Raw genomic sequence first — 21,471 nt, forward strand, 5'->3', positions numbered from 1 at the left:
GCATGGTTGTTGGTGCCAGACGGGCCGGTCTGAGTATTTCACAATCTGCTCAGTTACTGGGATTTTCACGCACAACCATTTCTAGGGTTTACAAAGAATGGTGTGAAAAGGGAAAAACATCCAGTATGCGGCAGTCCTGTGGGCGAAAATGCCTTGTTGATGCTAGAGGTCAGAGGAGAATGGGCCGACTGATTCAAGCTGATAGAAGAGCAACTTTGCCTGAAATAACCACTCGTTACAACCGAGGTATGCAGCAAAGCATTTGTGAAGCCACAACACGCACAACCTTGAGGCGGATGGGCTACAACAGCAGAAGACCCCACCGGGTACCACTCATCTCCACTACAAATAGGAAAAAGAGGCTACAATTTGCAAGAGCTCACCAAAATTGGACAGTTGAAGACTGGAAAAATGTTGCCTGGTCTGATGAGTCTCGATTTCTGTTGAGACATTCAGATGGTAGAGTCAGAATTTGGCGTAAACAGAATAAGAACATGGATCCATCATGCCTTGTTACCACTGTGCAGGCTGGTGGTGGTGGTGTAATGGGGTGGGGATGTTTTCTTGGCACACTTTAGGCCCCTTAGTGCCAATTGGGCATCGTTTAAATGCCACGGCCTACCTGAGCATTGTTTCTGACCATGTCCATCCCATTATGGCCACCATGTACCCATCCTCTGATGGCTACTTCCAGCAGGATAATGCACCATGTCACAAAGCTCGAATCATTTCAAATTGGTTTCTTGAACATGACAATGAGTTCACTGTACTAAAATTGCCCCCACAGTCACCAGCTCTCAACCCAATAGAGCATCTTTGGGATGTGACGTGAGGGTGCGTAAATGATGACAGATTTTTTGTGGGTGAGCTATTCCTTTTTTCTTTTTTTTTTTTTTATAGTTTCAGTCTTGGTTCTTCGTAACACTAAAAAGACAGTTCCAATAACTGTGCTGACCTGTCAAAACATGCTCGAGAAACAAATATTTTTATTTCTCTCTCTCTGTCTTTCTCCCTCTCCCTCTCTCTATACCTCTGATTAAGGAAGGAAAAATATTTGAGGTGTTCTCGTATTGAGAAGCAAAAGATTGAGCTCACAGTGAGATTTTTGTTATGGCTTGAAAACGGGAAACAGCAAATTCTCAGATCTGCTCAGAGTCTGCTCTAAAACTGAATGCACACACAACAAGTTTATGTTCAGAAAACAGTACCATACATATTAGGTAACCGCAAACATTTCAGATAGTAGGATGCTACATTGTCGCCACATGACTTTGTTACATGCATGTGTAATTCCACAAATGCGTCGTCATGGTTATGATCTCGAAAATACATTTGCCATTTTTAATACAGTTTGGTGCAAAAACATCAGAACTCTTGCAGTCAGATAACAGAAAAATAGAAGTTAAAATGCAAATGCATATAAATAAAAAAACGTATTACATTAATATTAATGATGTCATTTAACATAAAAAAATTGGTCAGTGCATTGCTGTTTAAAGTGCTCTCTGGTTGTGTACTGTACATTTTGGTGAATGTAGTCATTCAAGTAATTCAAGTAAAATGAAAGAGCATACATAGGACAGTGTTTCCCAACCACTGTGCCACGGCCATGAAAGGCTGTCAGGTGTGCTGTGGAAAATAATCAAATTCCACAAATTAAATAAATGCATACATAAAACAGCAGTAGTCAGTCGCGTGCTTGGCAACCTACCAAGGCAGAACACTTGGTTGGTTACAGCTATGTCCAATCGCCCGCTTGGGTACAGCAGCGTGTGCATAGTGAATCTGTGTCTGACAGGAATGGAGCTTGAACTCTGAAGAGGCGGCACTCGTGAAACTTCTCATTTGTAAACAAACTGAATGACCTGTTACATGTAGCAACCGACTGAAAGAGAGGGGCATGTTGTTCGTTCTCTGAGGCATCGGCAAGTGAGTCTACATTGTTCATCAAGAGGGTGGAAGACCTATTAATGTGTATGTGTGTGTGTGTGTGTGTGTGTGTGTGTGTGTGTGTGTGTGTGTGTGTGTGTGTGTGTGTGTGTGTGTGTGTGTGTGTGTGTGTGTGTGTGTGTGTGTGTGTGTGTGTGTGTTTCCATTGATCATGGGGGGTTACCTCAAGCGGTGCTTGACACTGGCGTTGAATGGAGCAGTGGCGGGTTTAGGCATGGGAGACATGGGCAGCCTCACCAATATACTCTTTATTTTTGCAGCTAATTCTGCACAATTGCACAGTTAATTTGCTTTATTTGAATCATTAAAATAGCTTAAATTGGTGCTTTTAGCTAACTCATAAATTAAGGAGAACTTTTTTGTGGACCAGTGAATGTCTCACCCTTTTTCGCCCTTCATGAGTTTGCATCCCTGTAATTTGCTGTGGCATTGCAAGAATTAATTTGCAAGAACAAATCAGCAAATTAGAAAAGAAGCAAATTTGTTGTTTTTTTTCATTACCCAATTAGAGCTCTTGCCACCTGTGACCTCATTATACAGCATATCTACGTGACTTGCATTTTTTGCATAGCCGAATTTCAAATATTACAAGTAAACATGCTACTAAGATGGACAGAAAACATGGACACGTTCTTGAAAGAGAAAACTATCGAGGATGGTTATGTGGGATAGTGGTGTGCCATGGCAGAAAAAAGGTTGGGAAACACTGGCATAGTATACATAGTAGTATGGTAGTGTGTTTAAAAACAATTAAATATCTCTCTGACTCTTACATGGAGCTCAGTGGCTCTTTGTTATACAACTAGTAAACATTTTGTAATTCTTTAATGCTCCCGAATTGGAGGGTTTACATTCATTGGCATTTCTTTGTGTTGGTTACAATAGAAACCCATGAGCCTCTGTAAAGAGCCGTTAGTCTAACTCAATGCTGCAGGGTGTGATCTTACCTGGAAAAACTGATGCACCTGTTTCCTGTACAAATTTAACCATGAGTAAACTGCCATGGCCTATATTTTAATACACACTACAATAAAAGTTTTTTCAGTGGCCTGTGCATTTATGAAGTCATTTTTTGGTGTGGCTTTGATGATCAGTTTGTTAAACACTGTGTGACTAGTCAATTGGATTGAATAGTTGTAGACAGAAAGCTAAAATATTTTGATTACTAGCTGTTTTTGTGTGCTGTGACCACATCAGACCTCTAGGGGGCTCACTGAGCAATAGAAGGCCACTGGTGGCGCCCTCTACTGGGGGAAACTTTACACAAGAACTGGCGCCATCTGCTGGCCAATAATTGTCATTACATACAAACTGTTGCATCAAAGATAACACCGGCACAGATGGAGTCATATAGTTGTATTGAAGTTGATCTGTTCATTTGACTGTTTTTATGGCATGAACTGTGTTGTTTCAGCTCTTCAGGGTGGAGATTCTTTTCAATGGAAGGAAACACTTTATTTTACGGCGGCACAGTCACTTTCAGACGCTTCACAGGAAGTTGAAAAAGATTCTGCGAGCTCCTGATTTTCCTAGTAAGCGAAACCAACACCTTCGAACCAAACCACTGGAGCAAAGACGACAGGAATTGGAGGAATACATACAGGTAGAGCTCCACTGCCTTGTGTGTGTGTGTGTGTGTGTGTGTGTGTGTGTGTGTGTGTGTGTGTATGTTCCAATGCAGGGCCGGTACTAGGATGCAAACATTGGGGGGCCTCTAGCAAATCTAGAGTGCCCCAGCCCCCCATTAGACCCGCCTATGTTCCAATATTCTTATGGAACATAATGACAAATGGGAATCTAATGTCACTCAATCACTTTGAGGTTCTAAGTGGTTTGTCCTTTGCAGGTGATTCTGTATGAAAATGAAGCCGTTCCTCAAGAGCTCCTGGACTTCCTACAGGTCAAACATTTTCATGCAGCAAGCAAGAACTGCAGCTCAGAGTTTGTATCTGATTTTATACGTATGCCAAATCATTTCACTAGAGCATCACAGTATACTCATGTATTTTTCAATATAACTTTACACTGTTCCATTTACATCTCATTTTGCAGGTCTATTAAAGGAATAATTAAAGCTGCTTCCAAGCTTGATATAACGTCCCTATTTTTATTTTTCAGTGAAAACCAGTCAGATGATTCTCAAGAGGGATACAGGTATGAAATCATCCTCCTTTCATTTAACCTACTCATAATTCCTGTTCAATGAGGTCTATAGTAACAGGAGAGACCCATCCAGTAGCATTCCCATCTATCTCAATGGCAGTACGCAATTTGAAATCTGCCACCTTTTCTCACTTTTACCCTGATGTGAATGACTTTCTGTTTTCTGCAGAACACAAATGAAGATTTTTAGAAGAATATCTTGGCTCTTTAGGGTCTTACAATTCAAGTGAATGGTGGCCAGAACTTTGAAGCTCCAAAAAGCACATACAGGCAGCATAAAAGTAATCCATATGACTCCAGGGGTTAAATCCATGTCTTCAGTAGTGATATGATAGGTTTGGGTAAGAAACAGATCAATATTCAAGTCATTTTTTACTATAAACTCTCCTCCCTGTCCAGTAGATGGCAATATGCACAAAGAATGCAAATCTCCAAAAACAAAAAAGAAGATAGTGAAAGTGAAAATGCGGATTTAGAATAAAAAAGGACTTAAATATGTATCTGTTTCTCACCCGCACCTATCATATCTTCTGAAAACATGGATTTAAAGACCAGAGTCGTATGGATTACATTTACGATGCTTTTGAATGCTTTTGGAGCTTAAAAAGTCTTGTCACCGTTCACTTGCATTGTATGGACCTACAGATATTCTTCTAAAAATCTTCATTTGTGTTCTGCTGAAGAAAGTAAGCCATAGACATCTGGGATGGCATGAGGGTGATTTAAATGAGAAGATTTTCATTTTGGGTTGAACAATCCCTTTTAACACCCCTACGAAAAAATAGGGCACTAGCAAAATATACATACTTTATTAATGTAATAAATATTTGTGGTTTAGTTGTCACTTGCAGAAATATTTATTTTGTCAGAATACATGTCTACTGTTTATCGAGCCCTTTCTCTTTCTGAAATAGTTTTGCGTTCCCTCGCAAAAAAAAATATAATATTAATATTGTGGTAAATATGTTTTGGCAAAACCAATGGTTGGTAGAGGCCTACAATTTAACATGGTTTTACTACAGTAATACTAGTGTCCATTTTGGTAAAAGGTTTTATTATAGTAATATTGTAGTAACCATGACTGTGACAACTATGGATACATTTGTGGTAACTATGGTCTTACTACAAATATCATGGTCAAGTTATGGTTATTTTAGTAAAACCATGGTTTACCCTTACAAAAATGAACCACGGTTTTACTAAAGTAACGATAGTTGAACTATGTTACAGTATTTGTTGTAAAGACTAGACAAAGTTTATTTGTTGAGCACGTATAAAAACAACCAAAGTTGACCAAAGTGTTGTACAGTATAATATACAGGGCAATAAAATCAATCAAATAATGGAAAAGCTAAAAAATAAAACAAAGGAAAACACACAAGGCAAGTTAAAAGCCAATGAAAAGAGGTGGGTTTTTAACCTAGACTTGTTCCAGAGCTTTGGGCCAGCAAAGGCTCGATCACCTCTATGTTTTAATCTAGATTTGGGAATGTAGAGTAATCCACTGTCCCCAGATCTTAGGGGGCAGGTGTGGACACAGCAAATTTGAAAGGTAAATAGGTGCTTGGTTGTTTAGATTTTTGTAAACAAATATTAAAATCGATTCTGTATCTGACAGATAGCCAATGTAGCAAACCATGTTTGTTGAAGATTGTACTCATAGGAAGCATATATAACGAGAAAAGCATATGAGCCAGGATCAAGCCTTGCAGTACACCACAGGAGAGAAGAGCATCAGAGGATGCATGTTGACCCAGACAGACAGAAAACCTTCGATTGGTTGGGTAGGAACGATACCAATTTAGTACTGTTCCCTGAATACCTAAACTCTTCTCCAGGCGTGAAATAAGAATATTATGATCGACCGTGTAAAATACTGAACTGAGATCCAAAGCAACATTATTTCCGTATGTCTGCTGCTGATAAAATATAATTTGTGACTCTCAGTAAAGCAGATTCTGTAGACTTTTTTGAAACCAGATTGAACATTTTCGTTGATGGAATTAGTGCTTAAAAATGACTTATTGTGTTAACCACTTTCTCCATGACTTCAGAGATAAACGGCAGATTAGAAATGGGTCTAAAATTCGATAAAACGTTTGGATCAAGATTTGGTTTCTTAAGGATTGGTGTCCACCGTGAGTTGGAGGCATTCAGGGACAGTTCCAGTGCTTAAACATTGGTTAATAATAGTTAGAAGCCCAGGCCCAATGGTGTCAGCAATTTGTTTGATGACAATGTGAGAGAATAGCGACCTGAGAATAGCATGAAGGTGGGCTTTAAGTGTAAAATAATATCTTTGCAAGTCTGGAGTGAGATTGGTTCAAACCCACTCCAAGGCACAGAGAAATGTAATGTCTCTGAGATTATATGGGCAGAGGGCAAGGTCTGTGATTTCAGGGCAGATATCTTGTCATTAAAAAACTTAAGACTGTCACAGACAGAAAATGATGTCATTAGAAATGCTTTGACAGAAGGATTAAGGGCAGAGTCTACAGTGGATAAGAGTACTGACGGCCTATGGCTGTTTTTTTTTTTTGTGATGAGTTCAGTGAAATAAGTGGATTTAGCAGTTTTAACAGCTTTCTGAAAAGCATAAAGTGAGTCTCTTAAAATGTCATTATGATACCTGTAATTTGTCCTTTTTCCACTTGTGTTCCACTCTTCCTCAGTTCTGTCTTTTTGAGCAGATAGTGTCATTATTCCAAGACTCCGGGGGAAGTTTGGGATGTTTAAATGGTCTGCACTTATATAGTGCCTTTTTAACCTTAGCGGTTACCAAAGCACTTTACACTGTGTCCCATTCACGCACACACTCACACTCATGTACCAATGACTGCAGAGCTGCCATGCAAGGTGCTAGCCTGCCATTGGGAGCAAATTGGGGTTAAGTGTCTTGCCCAAGGGCACATCAGCATGTGGAGTCATGTGGGCTGGGAATCGAAACGCCAACCCTGTGATTAGTGGATAACTCGCTCTACCACCTGAGCAGTTTAAGCCTTAGTGGAGCAATAGAGTTTAAGATATTTGAACAGGTAGATTAAAACAGGTTGAAATGTTCATCAGCATCTAAGTGCAGCAGAGAGAAGTCCAAAGCCAGGGGTTTACTGGCCTTTGTGTAACCTGTGGTGAAGTCATCAATAGTGGGTGTGTGGTAAGAATGCGAGTTCAGTGAGCCGTAGTAGATGGTCTATCCATTGGAACAGGGAGAGATGTGGTCAAACAAACAGGTTTGTGATCCAAAAAGTTAATATCACAGATTTCAATGTCACAAACAAGTATGCCATGAGATAAAACAAAATCAAGAGTATGTCTGTTGAAATGTGTGGGGCCATCCACCCACTGCACAATCTCAAAGGACTCAATATGATTTAAGTACTCCTCGGATAGGGGTTTAGACACAGAGCATGTGTGAATATTAAAATCTCCTAGCATTAAAATGTGATCAAAATCTGTGAGCGTTCCCCCCATAAGGTCGGTAAGTTTGTTTATGAAGTCTTTGTTTGGTTGAGGAGGGCGATACACCACCACCATTGTGTCCTTGAGCAAGACACTTAACTCCAGGTTGCTCCGGGGGGATTGTCCCTGCAATAAGGGCTTTGGATAAAAGCGTCTGCCAAATGCATAAATGTAAATGTTATTAAAAACAGCCGCTAACCCACCACCGGTGGTAATACCTTAGTAACCACAAAATGTACCATTTTTTAGCCATGATATTTGGGGTAAAACCATAGTTTTGGTTTTCTGGTATTATTACTATGGTACTAAAATTAAAAAAATATATTATTCTGTCATAAACATACATTTACTATAGTAACACAATGGTTCATTTGTGGTAAATTGTTACACACAGTAACTAGTTACTGCTGGTTTACTATAGTAAAGCCAGGGTAAATGTTGTGGTTCCTATGGTTTTACTAGGAATGCCAGCGTTCAACTACACTACTTCAGAAAATAAATCCCCTTTATGTCCTCAAAGGGGCTTCATACGTTAATGGATATGGAGAAAGATGCTTTTTGAGGTGGGTGCTTTGTGAAAATGGGGTTTTTAAGACATTTACATTTATTTAGCAGACACCATTATCCAAAGCTACTTGAAAATGAGAAGATTAGAAGCAATTCGTCCAACAAAAGGGGCAACAATATAATAAATGCTGTAATACAATCTCACATAGCTTAGAGCATTACACGTAGCAAGGAATTTGTTTTTAAATGATTATTTAAAGAACATAACATCTATCAGCAGGGGCCAACTGGCTCATGCTAACAAGCTAAACCCTGACTTTTTAGTTCAGTCTACCTTTGGATGAACATCAGGAAAGCATTGATGTTTTCTGATCTTTTCCTATAGGTTTCAGATATTTCATCAGCGAGTGGTTGGTTTCTCGGCTGACCCTTACCAGCTAGAGTACAGCTCAGGTAAACCTGCCAGTTCTGAAGTTTTATCAAAATGACTTTTCTTACAACCAAACCACTTTGAAACTGGCTTCTCCATTGATCATTTTCACCAGATCTCCCAGATATTGTGGTGGCCGGTGTCATGCAGGGTTTGTACCCAAGAGATGTCAAAGTGAGTTTTAAGAACAGCTGCAGTAAACCTAGCAGTCCTGTGGGCCTCACCTGTGCACCAGAGTTGCCCATGTATCCCAGAATTCCTTCCATTACCATCAACGGGAATAACGTCTGCTCATTGCCAGATTCACAGAGAACATGGCAAAATGTTACAATTTAAAATGTCTTAAAATAAAAAGAAATGTCCCATTCATTTTAGGATGACACATTTGAGTCACCCATTTAGATCACTGATTTTGTAAAGACATGACAATGTGATGGTCTTTGTGAAGTAGTTTTAACTGTATTTCTATTAAATAAGAATGGACCATTGTTTTTTTCCATGTCGTTTTCAAAAATAAAACCAAGACAAAGTATTTTTATTCAAAGACAGGAAAACAGCTTTAAGAAAACCTGGATCCTTTATTGAACATTTGTTTACAAAGCAAGTTGTAGCGGGTCAGAAATCTGACCACTTGGAATGCTGGAATTTGACCCAGGATGTACCGCTCTACGGATCAGGACTTGCGTGCACAATGGTCCCACAAAGGGACGGAGCCCAGATGAGCTCATACATACACACTTTTCTCTCCACTAGAACTCTTTGCACCAAATTCAATCCCCTTTAACCCAGAGTCCTATCTTGTCCCCAAACTTAATTTACTCTTTAGCTATAGCAAAAGGCTTTTCCACGTCGATCTTGCCACACTCGTGGATTGTGACATCTTTGAGAGGTTTATCTCGTCCGTCTGTCTTGGTGGCCTCGATTTTTCTCACAACATCCTTAAAGACAGCAGAACAGGACACAAAATTAACACAATCACTGAGGTAAAGGCACTTCATAAAGAATAAATGTCTCAAAGTTGTAGACCCTGAAGGTAAAACCACATCTTCACAGATGGACCAAGTTGAGTTACTCACCATGCCTTCCAGGATTTTGCCGAAGACAACGTGTTTGCCGTCTAACCATGGCGTCTGGACGGTGGTGATGAAGAACTGGGAGCCGTTTGTGTCTTTACCAGCATTGGCCATGCTGAGCCAACCTGGACCATAATGCTTCAACTTGAAGTTCTCATCAGGGAAACGGTCACCATATATGCTCTTGCCTACATACAGAGATAAAAGGCATTGTAAAATCTCTAAAAACATACATAACATTGAAGTATCTGGATGATCATTAATGACTTTAACTGTTGAGAACTGATTATAAACAATTCAACTTAATAATATTGACTATTTTAAGAATATATTGCATTTCTCCACAATGCATTTGTTTTAGGCATAGACCTATTTTGTGATGATGCTTTAATAATATCTGTCAAGTTAGTTTCATATTTTAAAAAGGTTTAAAGGGGAATTAGGAGAGTTATTTTGAAACCACTATTATTTTTGCACATATCATTAGCAGTGCAAGTTACTCAATTTAAAGTAATCCCCTACAAATGACTAGTTACTTACATTTTAATCAGATTACTGATTACATTTGTGCATTTGGCAGATGCATGATTAATCAAAAAAATTGCCAAATTACTCTTTAAGCTACATTCTAAAACACTTTTCAACTCACAATTTTCCTCATCAATGACATGTTAGTGACTCTTTAGACTTAGCAGAAACTCAGAACATATTTCATGTTTTAAATGTATTCTACATAACATTTTAGAAATTTGTGCAATCCAAGTACTGTACTGATTGCAAGAATGTAACGTTACATTACACTACTTTTGACTAAAAAGTCATTAGATTACACTCAAACTGATAATTTGGTTACAGAATATGCTGGTTAAAAAGGCATTTCTGTACCTCCAGTTCCGTCTCCTCTAGTGAAATCTCCTGCCTGGATCATGAAGTCTTTGATAACCCGATGGAACTTGCTGCCCTTGTAACCGAATCCTTTCTGTAAATCAGAGCAGCATTCGTTTAGTTGAACCACTTCATTATGAATCATGAATGTTTTACACCTGTGGAAAGCCACTCACCTCTCCAGTGGCCAGCTGAATGAAGTTTTCCGTTGTTTTAGGGACAGTCTTTCCAAAGAGTCCAATGACAATCCGACCTACATCCTCATCTCCTATCCTCATGTCAAAGTAAACCTGAGAACACAACCAGCCGAGTCAGAGTTGTGCAGACGCGTAATGGCGCAAAGATTCAGTTCACCATGACGCCATGATTTCAAAGCAAGCACATTAATCCTTACAGACTTCAAATCTGGTAATGCACAATATTAAAATGCATTATTGTATTTGCAATGAGCAAGTAAGTTCCAACTATGCATGCAACATTAAGACTGGAAATGTATTGTTTTGAAACGGTGCGCTTTTATTGTACTCAAAATAAACCGAGCTTTAGCAAGGGGGGGACACAAAAAAAAGGCTCGGATTCAAATGTGAACGCAACATTCGATTCGAATGCAGATTGTAACATTTGTATCCAGTGGGCCTTATGCCACGGAATGTAGCGTCGTGCGGCGTCTCTTTACCTTGGCCGTGACTTTGGGTCCCTTTTTCTTCTCATCCGCCTCGGATCCGTTCGGAAATAGTAGGAAAATCACCGAGCCAACGACCAATGTGACTGCCACCAAAAACTTCATCCTCCTTTCGCAGACCCGAACCATGAACGACCAGAAAAAATGAATGTGTGGCGATTCCTGGGTTTTGGGGATTCTGGGGCATCCGGGGAGGAGATTTGAGCTTCGCCCGGAGTTCAGCATCTAACCCGGGAGGGAGCTGGGCGTTAATGCTGATCCAGAACCAGCTACGCGAATTTAACTTCCTATGGAATCACACGCAACGCTCATGTCAAACTGGTCTGAGAACAGGCGGTAGAGCGCACTCTGCACTGTATGACGTATCGTGATCCATCGGACGCTGATTGGACGAACGAATGTATCTCCCGGATGGAAGAGCCAATCAGAGTTTGAAACGCGTAAGAAATGGACGGACACACAACGGCCATAATATGGAACGCCAGGCAGTTCAAATACGCGAATTTTAACACGTACACAACGCGTCAACAACACGTTGGTTGCACGTTGTTAACGTGTTAGAGACGCATCAGCTTTAAAGGGACACAACGTGTTTGTAGGACTGTTCCGGGTGAAATACAAGTTAAACTCAATCAGCAATATTTGTGGGATAGTACCGATTACCTCAAAAAATTATTCAGACTCGTGCTTATCTTAAAATAAATCGCGTTAACAGTGAGGTTCTTGCAATGGAAGTGAACAGGGCCAGTCTATAAACACTTACAATACACACGGTTTAAATGTATAGCCACAATACGTAAACATTGCATGTGTTAACACGATTTTAGTGATTAAATCTCTTACTAACCTTATCTGTGTAAAGTTATATCCAATAATACATGATGATGTAATGTTAGTAAACCCAGTAATCCGGTATAGGACATAACACTGGTCAATCCATGATTTTATCACCTTAAAATCATGTTAATACATATACTTATGTCTTGTGGCTATACTTTTGAAACCATGAGTATTTAACCGTTTATAAACTGGCCACATTCACTTTAAATGTAAGTGCAACAGCCTTGGTGTACTGGGTTTTTTCTTTTTTTGTTGTTGTTGTTGTTAAACAATATCAAGGAATTTTATACTAGCAAAATATGTAGCCACATATTGTTGTTTTAAAGTCTGACAGGATGATGCTCCATAATAGCACACGTACATCAGCCAGACGTCTATTTGATGTGCATGTTTACATCTGGAAGACATATTTTTTTACGTTGTTTGCTCATCTGCAATACGTATAAAATATGTTTCCTCTCAGATGTCAATAAGACATTCAGTAGATGTCTTTGAGACGTTTACACCGTGTCCTAACTACACGCGACGTGATAAAATTCCAGCGACAGCAAGTGTGTCTGTCCACACTAGACGCGACGCGACTGTGAGATGCCACATGTCAATCAAAAATCACAGCCATTCAGAACAGCGTGTGGGCGGAGTCTCTCTGTGAAAGCGCACTGCTGGCCCGCACTCGCATTGGAAATGGTGTGCACAGCTCGGACTACTGTCATTGTCATTGCGACTCCCCACCCTGCCTGTATTTCAGTAGATTGTCTGGAATGACACCCCTGGATACAGGGACACAAATCGTCATGCCTATTCGCTCTACTTTACATTGAAAATAAAGCGGAATTTGTTTTACACAGGTTGATGCGTCATTAGTAGCCTACTATAGCTAAATGCTACATTCATTCATTCATTCGCTGTAGATGAAAGTCTAAACTTAACTTACCATGTGTATTCAATGCTTCAGCTATACTTCTCCAGACGGAATCCTTTTTCCTGATGTCTTTGTGGAATTTGTGGGATTTATCGTAGAGAATTGAATGCCTTTGAACTTCGACAATCAGTTCCTCGTCGTCCATGTTTGATGATTAAATATTCATGACACGCAGAACTTCCATCCAATGAGATCTCTGTGTGGGCGGATCTGTCAGCCGCGACGTCGCAGAAATAGGAACCGTTCCTAAATTAGAAACTTCGCGTGTCGCCGTCGCGTCTGGTTAGGACAAAAACGCTGATTAACATGGAAAAGATACTTTTTATCGCGTGTCGCGGCGTCGCGTCGCGTGTAGTTAGGACACGGTGTTAGGATGTAAAATGTTGGTAAATCTGATCTTTTTAAGATGTTTAGCAGATGTTAATTAGATTGTGATGAAAAATGTGCTAGCTGGGCTGGGTTTAGGATGTCGAGCTGATCCTGATAGTGCACATGCAGTGATATGAAAAAGTATTTGACCCCTTCCTGATTTCATGTGCAAACTTTAGCATCAACAACTGCAACCAAATGCTACCGATAACTGGAGATCAGTCTTTCACAACGCTGTGGTGGAATTTTGACACACTCTTCTTTGCCACAGCATCTCATTCGGGTTCAAGTCAGGACTTTGACAAGGCCACTCCAAAGCTTTTGAGCCATTCAGATGTGGACCTACTCCTATAATTTGGATCATTGTCTTGCTGCATAATCCAGTTGCACTTGAGCTTCAGTACACGGACTGATGACTGGACGTTCTCCTTTACGATTTTCTGGCAGAGAGCAGAATTCATGTTTCCCTCAATTATTGCAAGTCGCCCTGAAGCAGCAAAGCATCCCCACACCATCACACTACAACCCCATACTTGACCGTAGGTATGATGTTCTTTTTGTGGAATTCTGTGTTTGATTTATGCCAGATATAACGGGACCCCTGTCTTCCAAACAGTTCCACTTTCGACTCATCAGTCCACATAACATTCTCCCAAAAGGTTTGAGGATCATCAAGGTATTTGTCAGTATTTGGTGTGGCCACTAGCTGTATTAAGCACTTCAGAGCATCTCCTCCTCATGGACTGCACCAGATTTGCCAGTTCTTGCTGTGAGATGTTACCCCACTCTTCCACCAAGGCACTTGCAAGTTCCCGGACATTTCTGGGGGGAATGGGCGTAGCCCTCACCCTCTGATCCATCGGTCCCAGACGTGCTCAATGGGATTGAGATCTGGGCTCTTTGCTGGCCATGGCAGAACACTGACATTCCTGTCTTGCAGGAATCAGAACGGGCAGTATGGCTGGTGACATTGTCATGCTGGAGGGTCATGTCAGGGTGAGCCGGCAGGAAGGGTACCACATGAGGGAGGAGGATGTCTTCCCTATAACGCACAGCATTGATGTTGCCTGCAATGACAACAGATTTGTTACATGCAGAACCACACTGCAGTTTTTATAAAAAATATCTGCGTTTACAGTTGTTTTAGGGATTACGATGTTCCATTTTCATGGCACAGAAAAGGTTAGCAAGCAATATTATCACACAAAAATCATGTTAGCATGCATAGTATTTATGTCTTGTGGCTATACTTTTGAAACATTGAGTATTTTAATGTTTACGGATTAGCTCCTTTCAGTGGCGGAGCTAGGGGATCACCCCACCCGCAATTGCTGTTTTAGTCATCTTTTTGGTCATTTTTTGGCACAATTTAGTTCTTTAGAGATTAAATCATCACTGTACGAATATACAAACTTAACATGCACACCAAGGTCACCAAGCCTCTCCGTCCCGGGTGTCATCGTATCCACTCTTTTCTTTATCAGTGTACGACATTAATCGCTTACAACAAAACAGATTTTTGCCCATTAGCCCGATTTCACATTGCATGTAAACACTTTTACTGGTGTTCTTACTGGTTTTAACCAATGCACGCATGCCTCTTCTCAGTTTGACGTCAAAAGCAGAGAACAACTTGATCATTTCAGATCTCATGTAAACATGGGTTTGTCAGATTTTTTAAATAAGCTGATATGTGGATGTTATCGGTGTACTGGTCTGTGCATGTAAATGGGCTTGTTGTTGGCTTATACATGCTGTGAGATCAATGTGGTCACATGACAACTACATAGCATACTACTGTTTGAAACATTTTCGGTTTCTATGGACTATGTCGGCAATATACAATATACACTACATGCTGTATGCAGTATGCTTCATTACAAACATGGAATACTAATGGAATTCTTTGCAGTATATTCTACATTATATGTGTGTATGAGTGTATTCCATTGTGGGATTTAGTATTCCACACAAATGCAATGGGTCATCCAGGTCTTCCGTGCATACAAAAAATGTGCCTATAATGTTCAGTATCTTTTATGCTACATACAGTATTGCAGGAATAATGAGAGTAGCATGCTATTGCAAACACAACCATAGCTTTTGTGTATATGATAGGGCAGGTCAACAAAAGTCACACCAGATGGTGGAAGACATTCAGTGGGTGGAGAACCGACAAGTCCAGTCAAGTCCAGCTTCCCCATGAGAAGATCCAACGTGTTGCCTGGGTTCACAGGTGTACAATGGGATAATAATACAATGCCTTGTCTAAAAAGTCATACCCCAGAACTTGTGTTCCCACTGCTTCAAGCACCATACCATCCAGCAGCACCTGACATACACAAGCCACTTTGTCTCTGGAGACTCGAGCATCTCCAGGAAGTTTATTCTGGACCAAATAAGCCTGGATGACATCCACTTTGTCAGCCCAGTTATCATGAGATTTCAGGCGCTATCTGCATCTTCTAACGTTCACTTGGGTCTGTAGATCAGTGATGATGTGGCTTCAGATGTATTTACTTTGTAGCTTGCTGTTTTGCACATCTTGTGGCCTGTTGATCACTCTGTGATCTGAAGAAACATAATAACTAAGAATCATTTCAGCTTATATTTTACTGTGGTCTTAACAGCAAAAATGAGTCATCAAAACTAACCTAAACATAAGTAAATGGGTTGCCGAGTGGTCAATTCAAGGAACTTCACAATTTTCCCACAACATTAAAGGCAGCAACTTTATCATGAATTGATGCCATGTATTCTTTCGCTTTGTGCAGGTTTCAGACTCAAAACTCACTCGTTATTCATTACTTCCTTTGTCCATTTGATTGACTAGCAGTAAACTAAACAAAATGGGTTCGAGAAAAATAAAACCAAACAAACAATACCAAGATATATCACTAGATGGCAGCAAAGTACAGAGTGAATGCATGGCTGTTTGGAACAGCACTATTTCTGCAGGATAAAGTATGTATATTATGTGACGAGGAGGAGGGCGTTGCCCTTTATGGAACACGGCTGGCGCTGAATCAGCGGAAGAGAGAGATAAAGTGCAGCCGGTCTCTCTCTCTCTCTCTCTCTCTCTCTCTCTCTCTCTCTCTCTCTCTCTCTCTCTCGTGTGTGTGTGTGTGTGTGTGCACTATTACAGTACACTGTGCACATACTGTTATAATATAAAATAGTAATTAGTGTAAAGTGGAGTGGGTTGCAGTTTCAGCACAGTACAAAGTGTACAAATGGGCTGATGACGTTCCTTATTAAAATTGTGTTTGCTTACTGTTTCTACTCATTTCTATCTATCTATCTATCTATCTATCTATCTATCTATCTATCTATCTATCTATCTATCTATCTATCTATCTATCTATCTATCTATCTATCTGTCTGTCTGTCCGTCTATGCATCCAGCCATCCATCATTCTTTACTATCCATCCATCTATGCATCCAGCCATCCATCATTCTTTACTATCCATCCATCCATCCATCCATCCATCTATGCATCCAGCCATCCATCATTCTTTACTATCCATCCATCCATCCATCCATCCATCCATCCATCTATGCATCCAGCCATCCATCATTCTTTACTATCCATACATCCAGCCAGCCAGCCATCCATCCATCCATCATTCTTTACCATCCGTCTGTCTGTCTGTCTGTCTGTCTATCTATCTATCTATCAATCCAACCATCTATCATTCTTTTTATTCGTCCATCTGTCTGTCTGTCTGTCTATCTATCTATCTATACATCCAGCCATCCATCATTCTTTACTATCCATCCAACCATCCATCATTCTATACTATCCAGCCATCCATCATTCTTTACTGTCCATCTGTCCGTCCATCCGTCTGTCTGTCTATCTGTCCGTCTATCTATCTATGCATCCAGCCATCCATCATTCTTTACTATCATCCATCCATCCAGCCAGCCATCCATCCATCCATCCATCTGTCTGTCCAGCTATCTACATATCCATCCATCCAGCCATCCATCATTCTTTCCATCCATCCATCCATCCATCCATCCATCCATCCATCCATCCATCCATCCATCGTTCTTTCTATTTTTCTCTCCATCTAACTATTTGACAGATCTATTTCTGTTTCTCTCTTTTTTAGCAGCTGTTCCAGCTTTCCATCTCTTAGACAGATGGAGCTCTCCTGTCATCATTTGAAATGAAAGATGTGTTTGTCATGTCACTTACGGGCTCGCACGTAAACATGGGCTCAAAGGGGAACACAGCTACTGTATGTGACCTTTGATGAGAGGCTGTAAATTTTCCATTCTGATATCTGCATTTCACTGCGGTCACCTCTCTCTCGCTCTCTCTCTCTCTCTCTCTCTCTCTCTCTCTCTGGCTTCTACTCTCTTACCCCATGTCTTTCTTTGTACTCTTTGGATCCTGCTGTTTTTAATTTTGGTGAGTGCAGGGAACGTGGCTGTTCAGGTATGTGTGATGAGCTTAAAGCAGTTACAGTGAAAACTGTGCCAGATGCCTGAAGGACTTCAAATGCCTGAATGAAACATCTTAAAACAAGCCTTTGTTTGATGTCCAAGAGAAAAATGAAACCATAACATTTCTGATGATCAAGGATATATGACCCTATAAATAATTCAGCAGGCCCTTTGTATAAAAATATTTGCTACATAATTGTTTAAATAACTGTCAGCCACACAGTATGGGTTTGAGGAAGAATCTTATTTTAATCAAATATATTTTATACCTTTTGATGAAGTTCTTTCATTATGGGACTTCTTTGACTTTTTATGTGCTTGACAGTCCCTTGTCCCCATCCATCCTCACTGTATGGAAGAGAGCAGCTTGGACATTCAGCTAGACTCTTCTCGTGTTTCACAAAAGAACAAAAGTCATACAAGTTTAGTAAATGATGACAAACTTTTTATTTTTAGATGAACTATGTTACTCTTACAAATTGACCTTAATAACTGACCTACAGTTACATTTTCACCAGTAGCGACCAGTATATCCTGATACCTGATGCTAGGGTGCATCTAAGGCCAAGTTTCTTTTGAGATACAAATCTTGGAACAGCACACATACACAGTTACTGCTTGAGTCTGAAGTCCACTACCTGACTGCTCAACACAGCTCAAACTAAGGCAAATAATTGTGTCTGCAGTCTGTGCAGACTCAAACTTCCCCTCCGCCAGTCAGAGGCTAATTTACACTGAGCTGGATCCAAACAGAAGCAAACAAAATAAAACTGCCATGATTGGCTGAGACAGAATATATGGAGAAAGATTTAAGCATTTGAGCTGGAGCTAACTCATTCCCTGCAACTATTTTAGCCATACATGAGTTAGTTCAAGTCAAGTTTGTTTTATTTGTATATCTCTTCACAATACTTATGGTTTTATAGCAGCGTTACAGAAAATAGAGCCTTAATATTTGCAGTTAGTAAGCCAAAGTGCTCAATATAAACATCACCGTATGGACAGAAAGCATATATGCCCTGATTAACAATTTTGTTCTTGTAATTCATTTATTTATAATGTCATAACCAAGGAAATGTGGCAATATTTGGCACAAGAACAAAGCTGTTATCTTTCCTGCTAAGTTATGAAAGAGTTACATTTGCTTGTAGACCTTTGAACATCTGAAATTCAAGATGCTACAGTTCCATTCTGAACCAATGAGCAAAACAGTTTCTATGCAAATGAATGCTGGTCCCCCATTGGAGCTTAGGTCTAGCAGTTCACACACATGCAAAGTTCTAAAACACTTTATTTAACCTTAATATAAAATATTATATTATTAGTTTAGTACTCCGTTAAGTGGTTAACATGAAAATATGAATCTTCGAAAGTCTTTCCCTCATTCTTGCCTCTGTTCCAGCTGTTCCATTTGAATTGATTTGGATTAATTTGTGTATATTTCAGTTATAAAGTCTATTTTGCATATAAAAGAAATGATCTCTCAGCTAATGCTGTTAATTATACAGGGAACCTTCTTACTTGGTACATTACGACTATATTAATTAAAAAAAATAACTACATGGCCCACACTACGCATTTCAATTTCCTGATTTGATTCTGATTTACAAACTCTTTATTTCTCCACAAGTTGGACTGCCCAATTCCCAATGCGCTCTAGGTCCTCATGGTGGCATAGAGACTTGCCTCAATCCAGGTGGTGGAGGACGAATCTCAGTTACCTAGGCGTCTGAGACCGTCAATCCATGCATCTTATAATGTGGCTTGTTGAGCGTGTTACCGGAGAGACATAGTGCATGTGGAGGGCTTCATGGCATTCTCCGCGGCATCCACGTACAACTCGCCACAGAGAGCAAACCACATTATAGTGACCACGAGGAGGTTACCCCATGTGACTCTACCCACCCTAGCAACCGGGCTAATTTGGTTGCATAGGAGACCTGGTTGGAGTCACTCAGCACGCCCTGGATTCGAACTCGCAACTCCTTGTATGGTAGCCAGCGTCTTTATTCGCTGAGCAACCCATGCCCCGATTTACAAACTCATGATCAGTGTTTGGTAAGTTCATAATATATAGTAATCCACTACAAATGACTAATTATTTATCTAAAGTTGTAATCAAATTACTTTACTTATTATTTAATTGAAAACGTAATCACATTACTAATTTATTTACTTTTAAGTTACTTTCCAAAACACTTTTCCGCTCAACATATTCAAAATAATGTCTATATTTCTTTCTTGTTCAATGTTACACACAAGTCATACTATCGGGCCAGTGCGAGCCAGGACTATCAACTAGCCAGCTAGGGCCAATAGCCTCGGACCTCGAGCTGCAAGACCAAAATTGATCTGCGTTCCCACCATTGGGCCAATAACTCCACAGCCCTGAAACCCACCTTTAAAATGATGCTCTAGTGCCAACATCACACACCTTACCCATTTTACAAGCAAGAGGGAAGCTCAAGCTGAGGTATCATGTAATTTAGCTTTCTAGAATTCTGTGTTTCTATCTAATATAAAAATTAGCTAGCTAGCAAGATAAGTTAGCGTTGATAACTCACCGACTTTAACTGCCATGGTGTCCCAAATGATTTCTCCACTAACAGCGGGATGATATGCCAGCACACCGTCCATGATCTCGAACCATGGAAAGTTTTTTATTTGGGCACCGCCTTGTCCATTGTGCATTTTAAGAGTTTTGTACTGTACCCGCAAGAGGTAGAGAAAATGTGTGTCTGTGACAGTGGACGAGCGATCTAGAAATAAACCTTTGTCATGAACATAACGTGGATTGTTTACACAAAATTCATCATAAAATACAAAAACAGAGGGTGCATATTATGGCCATGTCTCTCCTCAATTTGGAATGCCCAATTCTCAATGCACTCTACGTCCTAGTGGTGACATAGTGACTCACATCAATCCGGGTGGCGGAGGACGAATCTCAGGTGCCTCCGCGTCTGAAGCTGTGTTCACACTGCCAGCTACTTTCTGGCTGGCGGTTAGGATGCTAGTGGTGTGTATGGAGAGTCTAAACAGCACTGTTTCTTTACAATTAATATAATTATTAAAATATTAGGATCACGTGAGCTCTACCATCTTCTCTCGTATTGGCTGTCGCTCTAAAAGTTAAACATTTCTCAACTTTGTTGCATCGCTGGACACGCCCACATACGGTCGCTGTCCCTTGTGTTGCTGGAAGTCGCCAGCTCTCATTGAAAATGAATGAGATGAAGTTGTTTTGTCGCCGCGTGTCACTGGCAGTGTGAACGCAGCTTTAGGCCGTCAATACACGCATCTTATCACATGGCTTGTTGAGCGCGTTACCGTGGAGACCTAGCGCGTGTGGAGGCTTCACGCTATTCTCCGCGGCATCCACGCTCAACTCACCACATGCCCCACCGAGAGCGAGAACCACATTATAGTGACCACGAGGAGGTTACCCCATGTGACCCTACCCACCCTAGCAACCGGGCCAATTTGGTTGCTTATGAGATCTGGCTGGAGTTTTAAACTAGATTTGAAAAGATTTCTCATTTTAACACCTTGGACAACCTTTGACAACACCATACTTTTTTCTTTTTTCTTTTTTTTTTTGAACAAATTGACCACTGGTTATCAGTTAAAGATAGAACATTTGGTCTGTTTTCACTGTAGTAAATCAGAATGTCACCAAAAATGTGTCCACAAATCAGAGTCAGACAAAGACAGAGAGAGAGAAAGAGAGGTAAA

At 40.3% G+C, this 21,471-nt stretch overlaps 2 protein-coding genes across 2 annotated transcripts in view; one reads left to right on the forward strand and one right to left on the reverse strand.

The window, feature by feature from the left end:
- Positions 1-8,972, forward strand: part of snx22 (sorting nexin 22) — an 11,075-nt gene extending 2,103 nt beyond the window's left edge. Inside the window, exons 2-6 of the mRNA XM_052119878.1 lie at positions 3,365-3,553; positions 3,797-3,891; positions 4,069-4,104; positions 8,465-8,532; positions 8,625-8,972. Coding sequence (XP_051975838.1) covers positions 3,365-3,553; positions 3,797-3,891; positions 4,069-4,104; positions 8,465-8,532; positions 8,625-8,845 — 609 coding nt within the window. The 3' untranslated portion in view covers positions 8,846-8,972. The remainder of the gene's footprint in view (positions 1-3,364; positions 3,554-3,796; positions 3,892-4,068; positions 4,105-8,464; positions 8,533-8,624) is intronic.
- A 95-nt stretch (positions 8,973-9,067) lies between these two features.
- On the reverse strand, positions 9,068-11,346 carry LOC127638382 (peptidyl-prolyl cis-trans isomerase B). Its single transcript, XM_052119877.1, has 5 exons — positions 11,144-11,346; positions 10,644-10,757; positions 10,468-10,561; positions 9,586-9,770; positions 9,068-9,447 (listed from the first exon to the last, which is right to left on the reverse strand). The coding sequence occupies exons 1-5, from the start codon at positions 11,276-11,278 to the stop codon at positions 9,325-9,327; spliced, it is 651 nt and encodes a 216-aa protein (XP_051975837.1). The 5' UTR covers positions 11,279-11,346; the 3' UTR covers positions 9,068-9,324.
- Between the last annotated feature and the right edge of the window lie 10,125 nt (positions 11,347-21,471).

Source organism: Xyrauchen texanus, chromosome 46, assembly GCF_025860055.1.
Source record: "Xyrauchen texanus isolate HMW12.3.18 chromosome 46, RBS_HiC_50CHRs, whole genome shotgun sequence".
Taxonomy (NCBI): domain Eukaryota; kingdom Metazoa; phylum Chordata; class Actinopteri; order Cypriniformes; family Catostomidae; genus Xyrauchen; species Xyrauchen texanus.

What these genes read in the sequence shown, in the direction of transcription:
- LOC127638382 (XM_052119877.1), bottom strand. Translation starts at nt 11,278, where the DNA reads ATGGTTCGGGTCTGCGAAAGGAGGATGAAGTTTTTGGTGGCAGTCACA. An exon ending in GACCCAAAGTCACGGCCAAG is followed by an intron (nt 10,758 to 11,143) that starts GTAAAGAGACGC and finishes TTGTGTTCTCAG; the next exon opens with GTTTACTTTGACATGAGGAT. An exon ending in TAGAGGAGACGGAACTGGAG is followed by an intron (nt 9,771 to 10,467) that starts GTACAGAAATGC and finishes CTCTGTATGTAG; the next exon opens with GCAAGAGCATATATGGTGAC.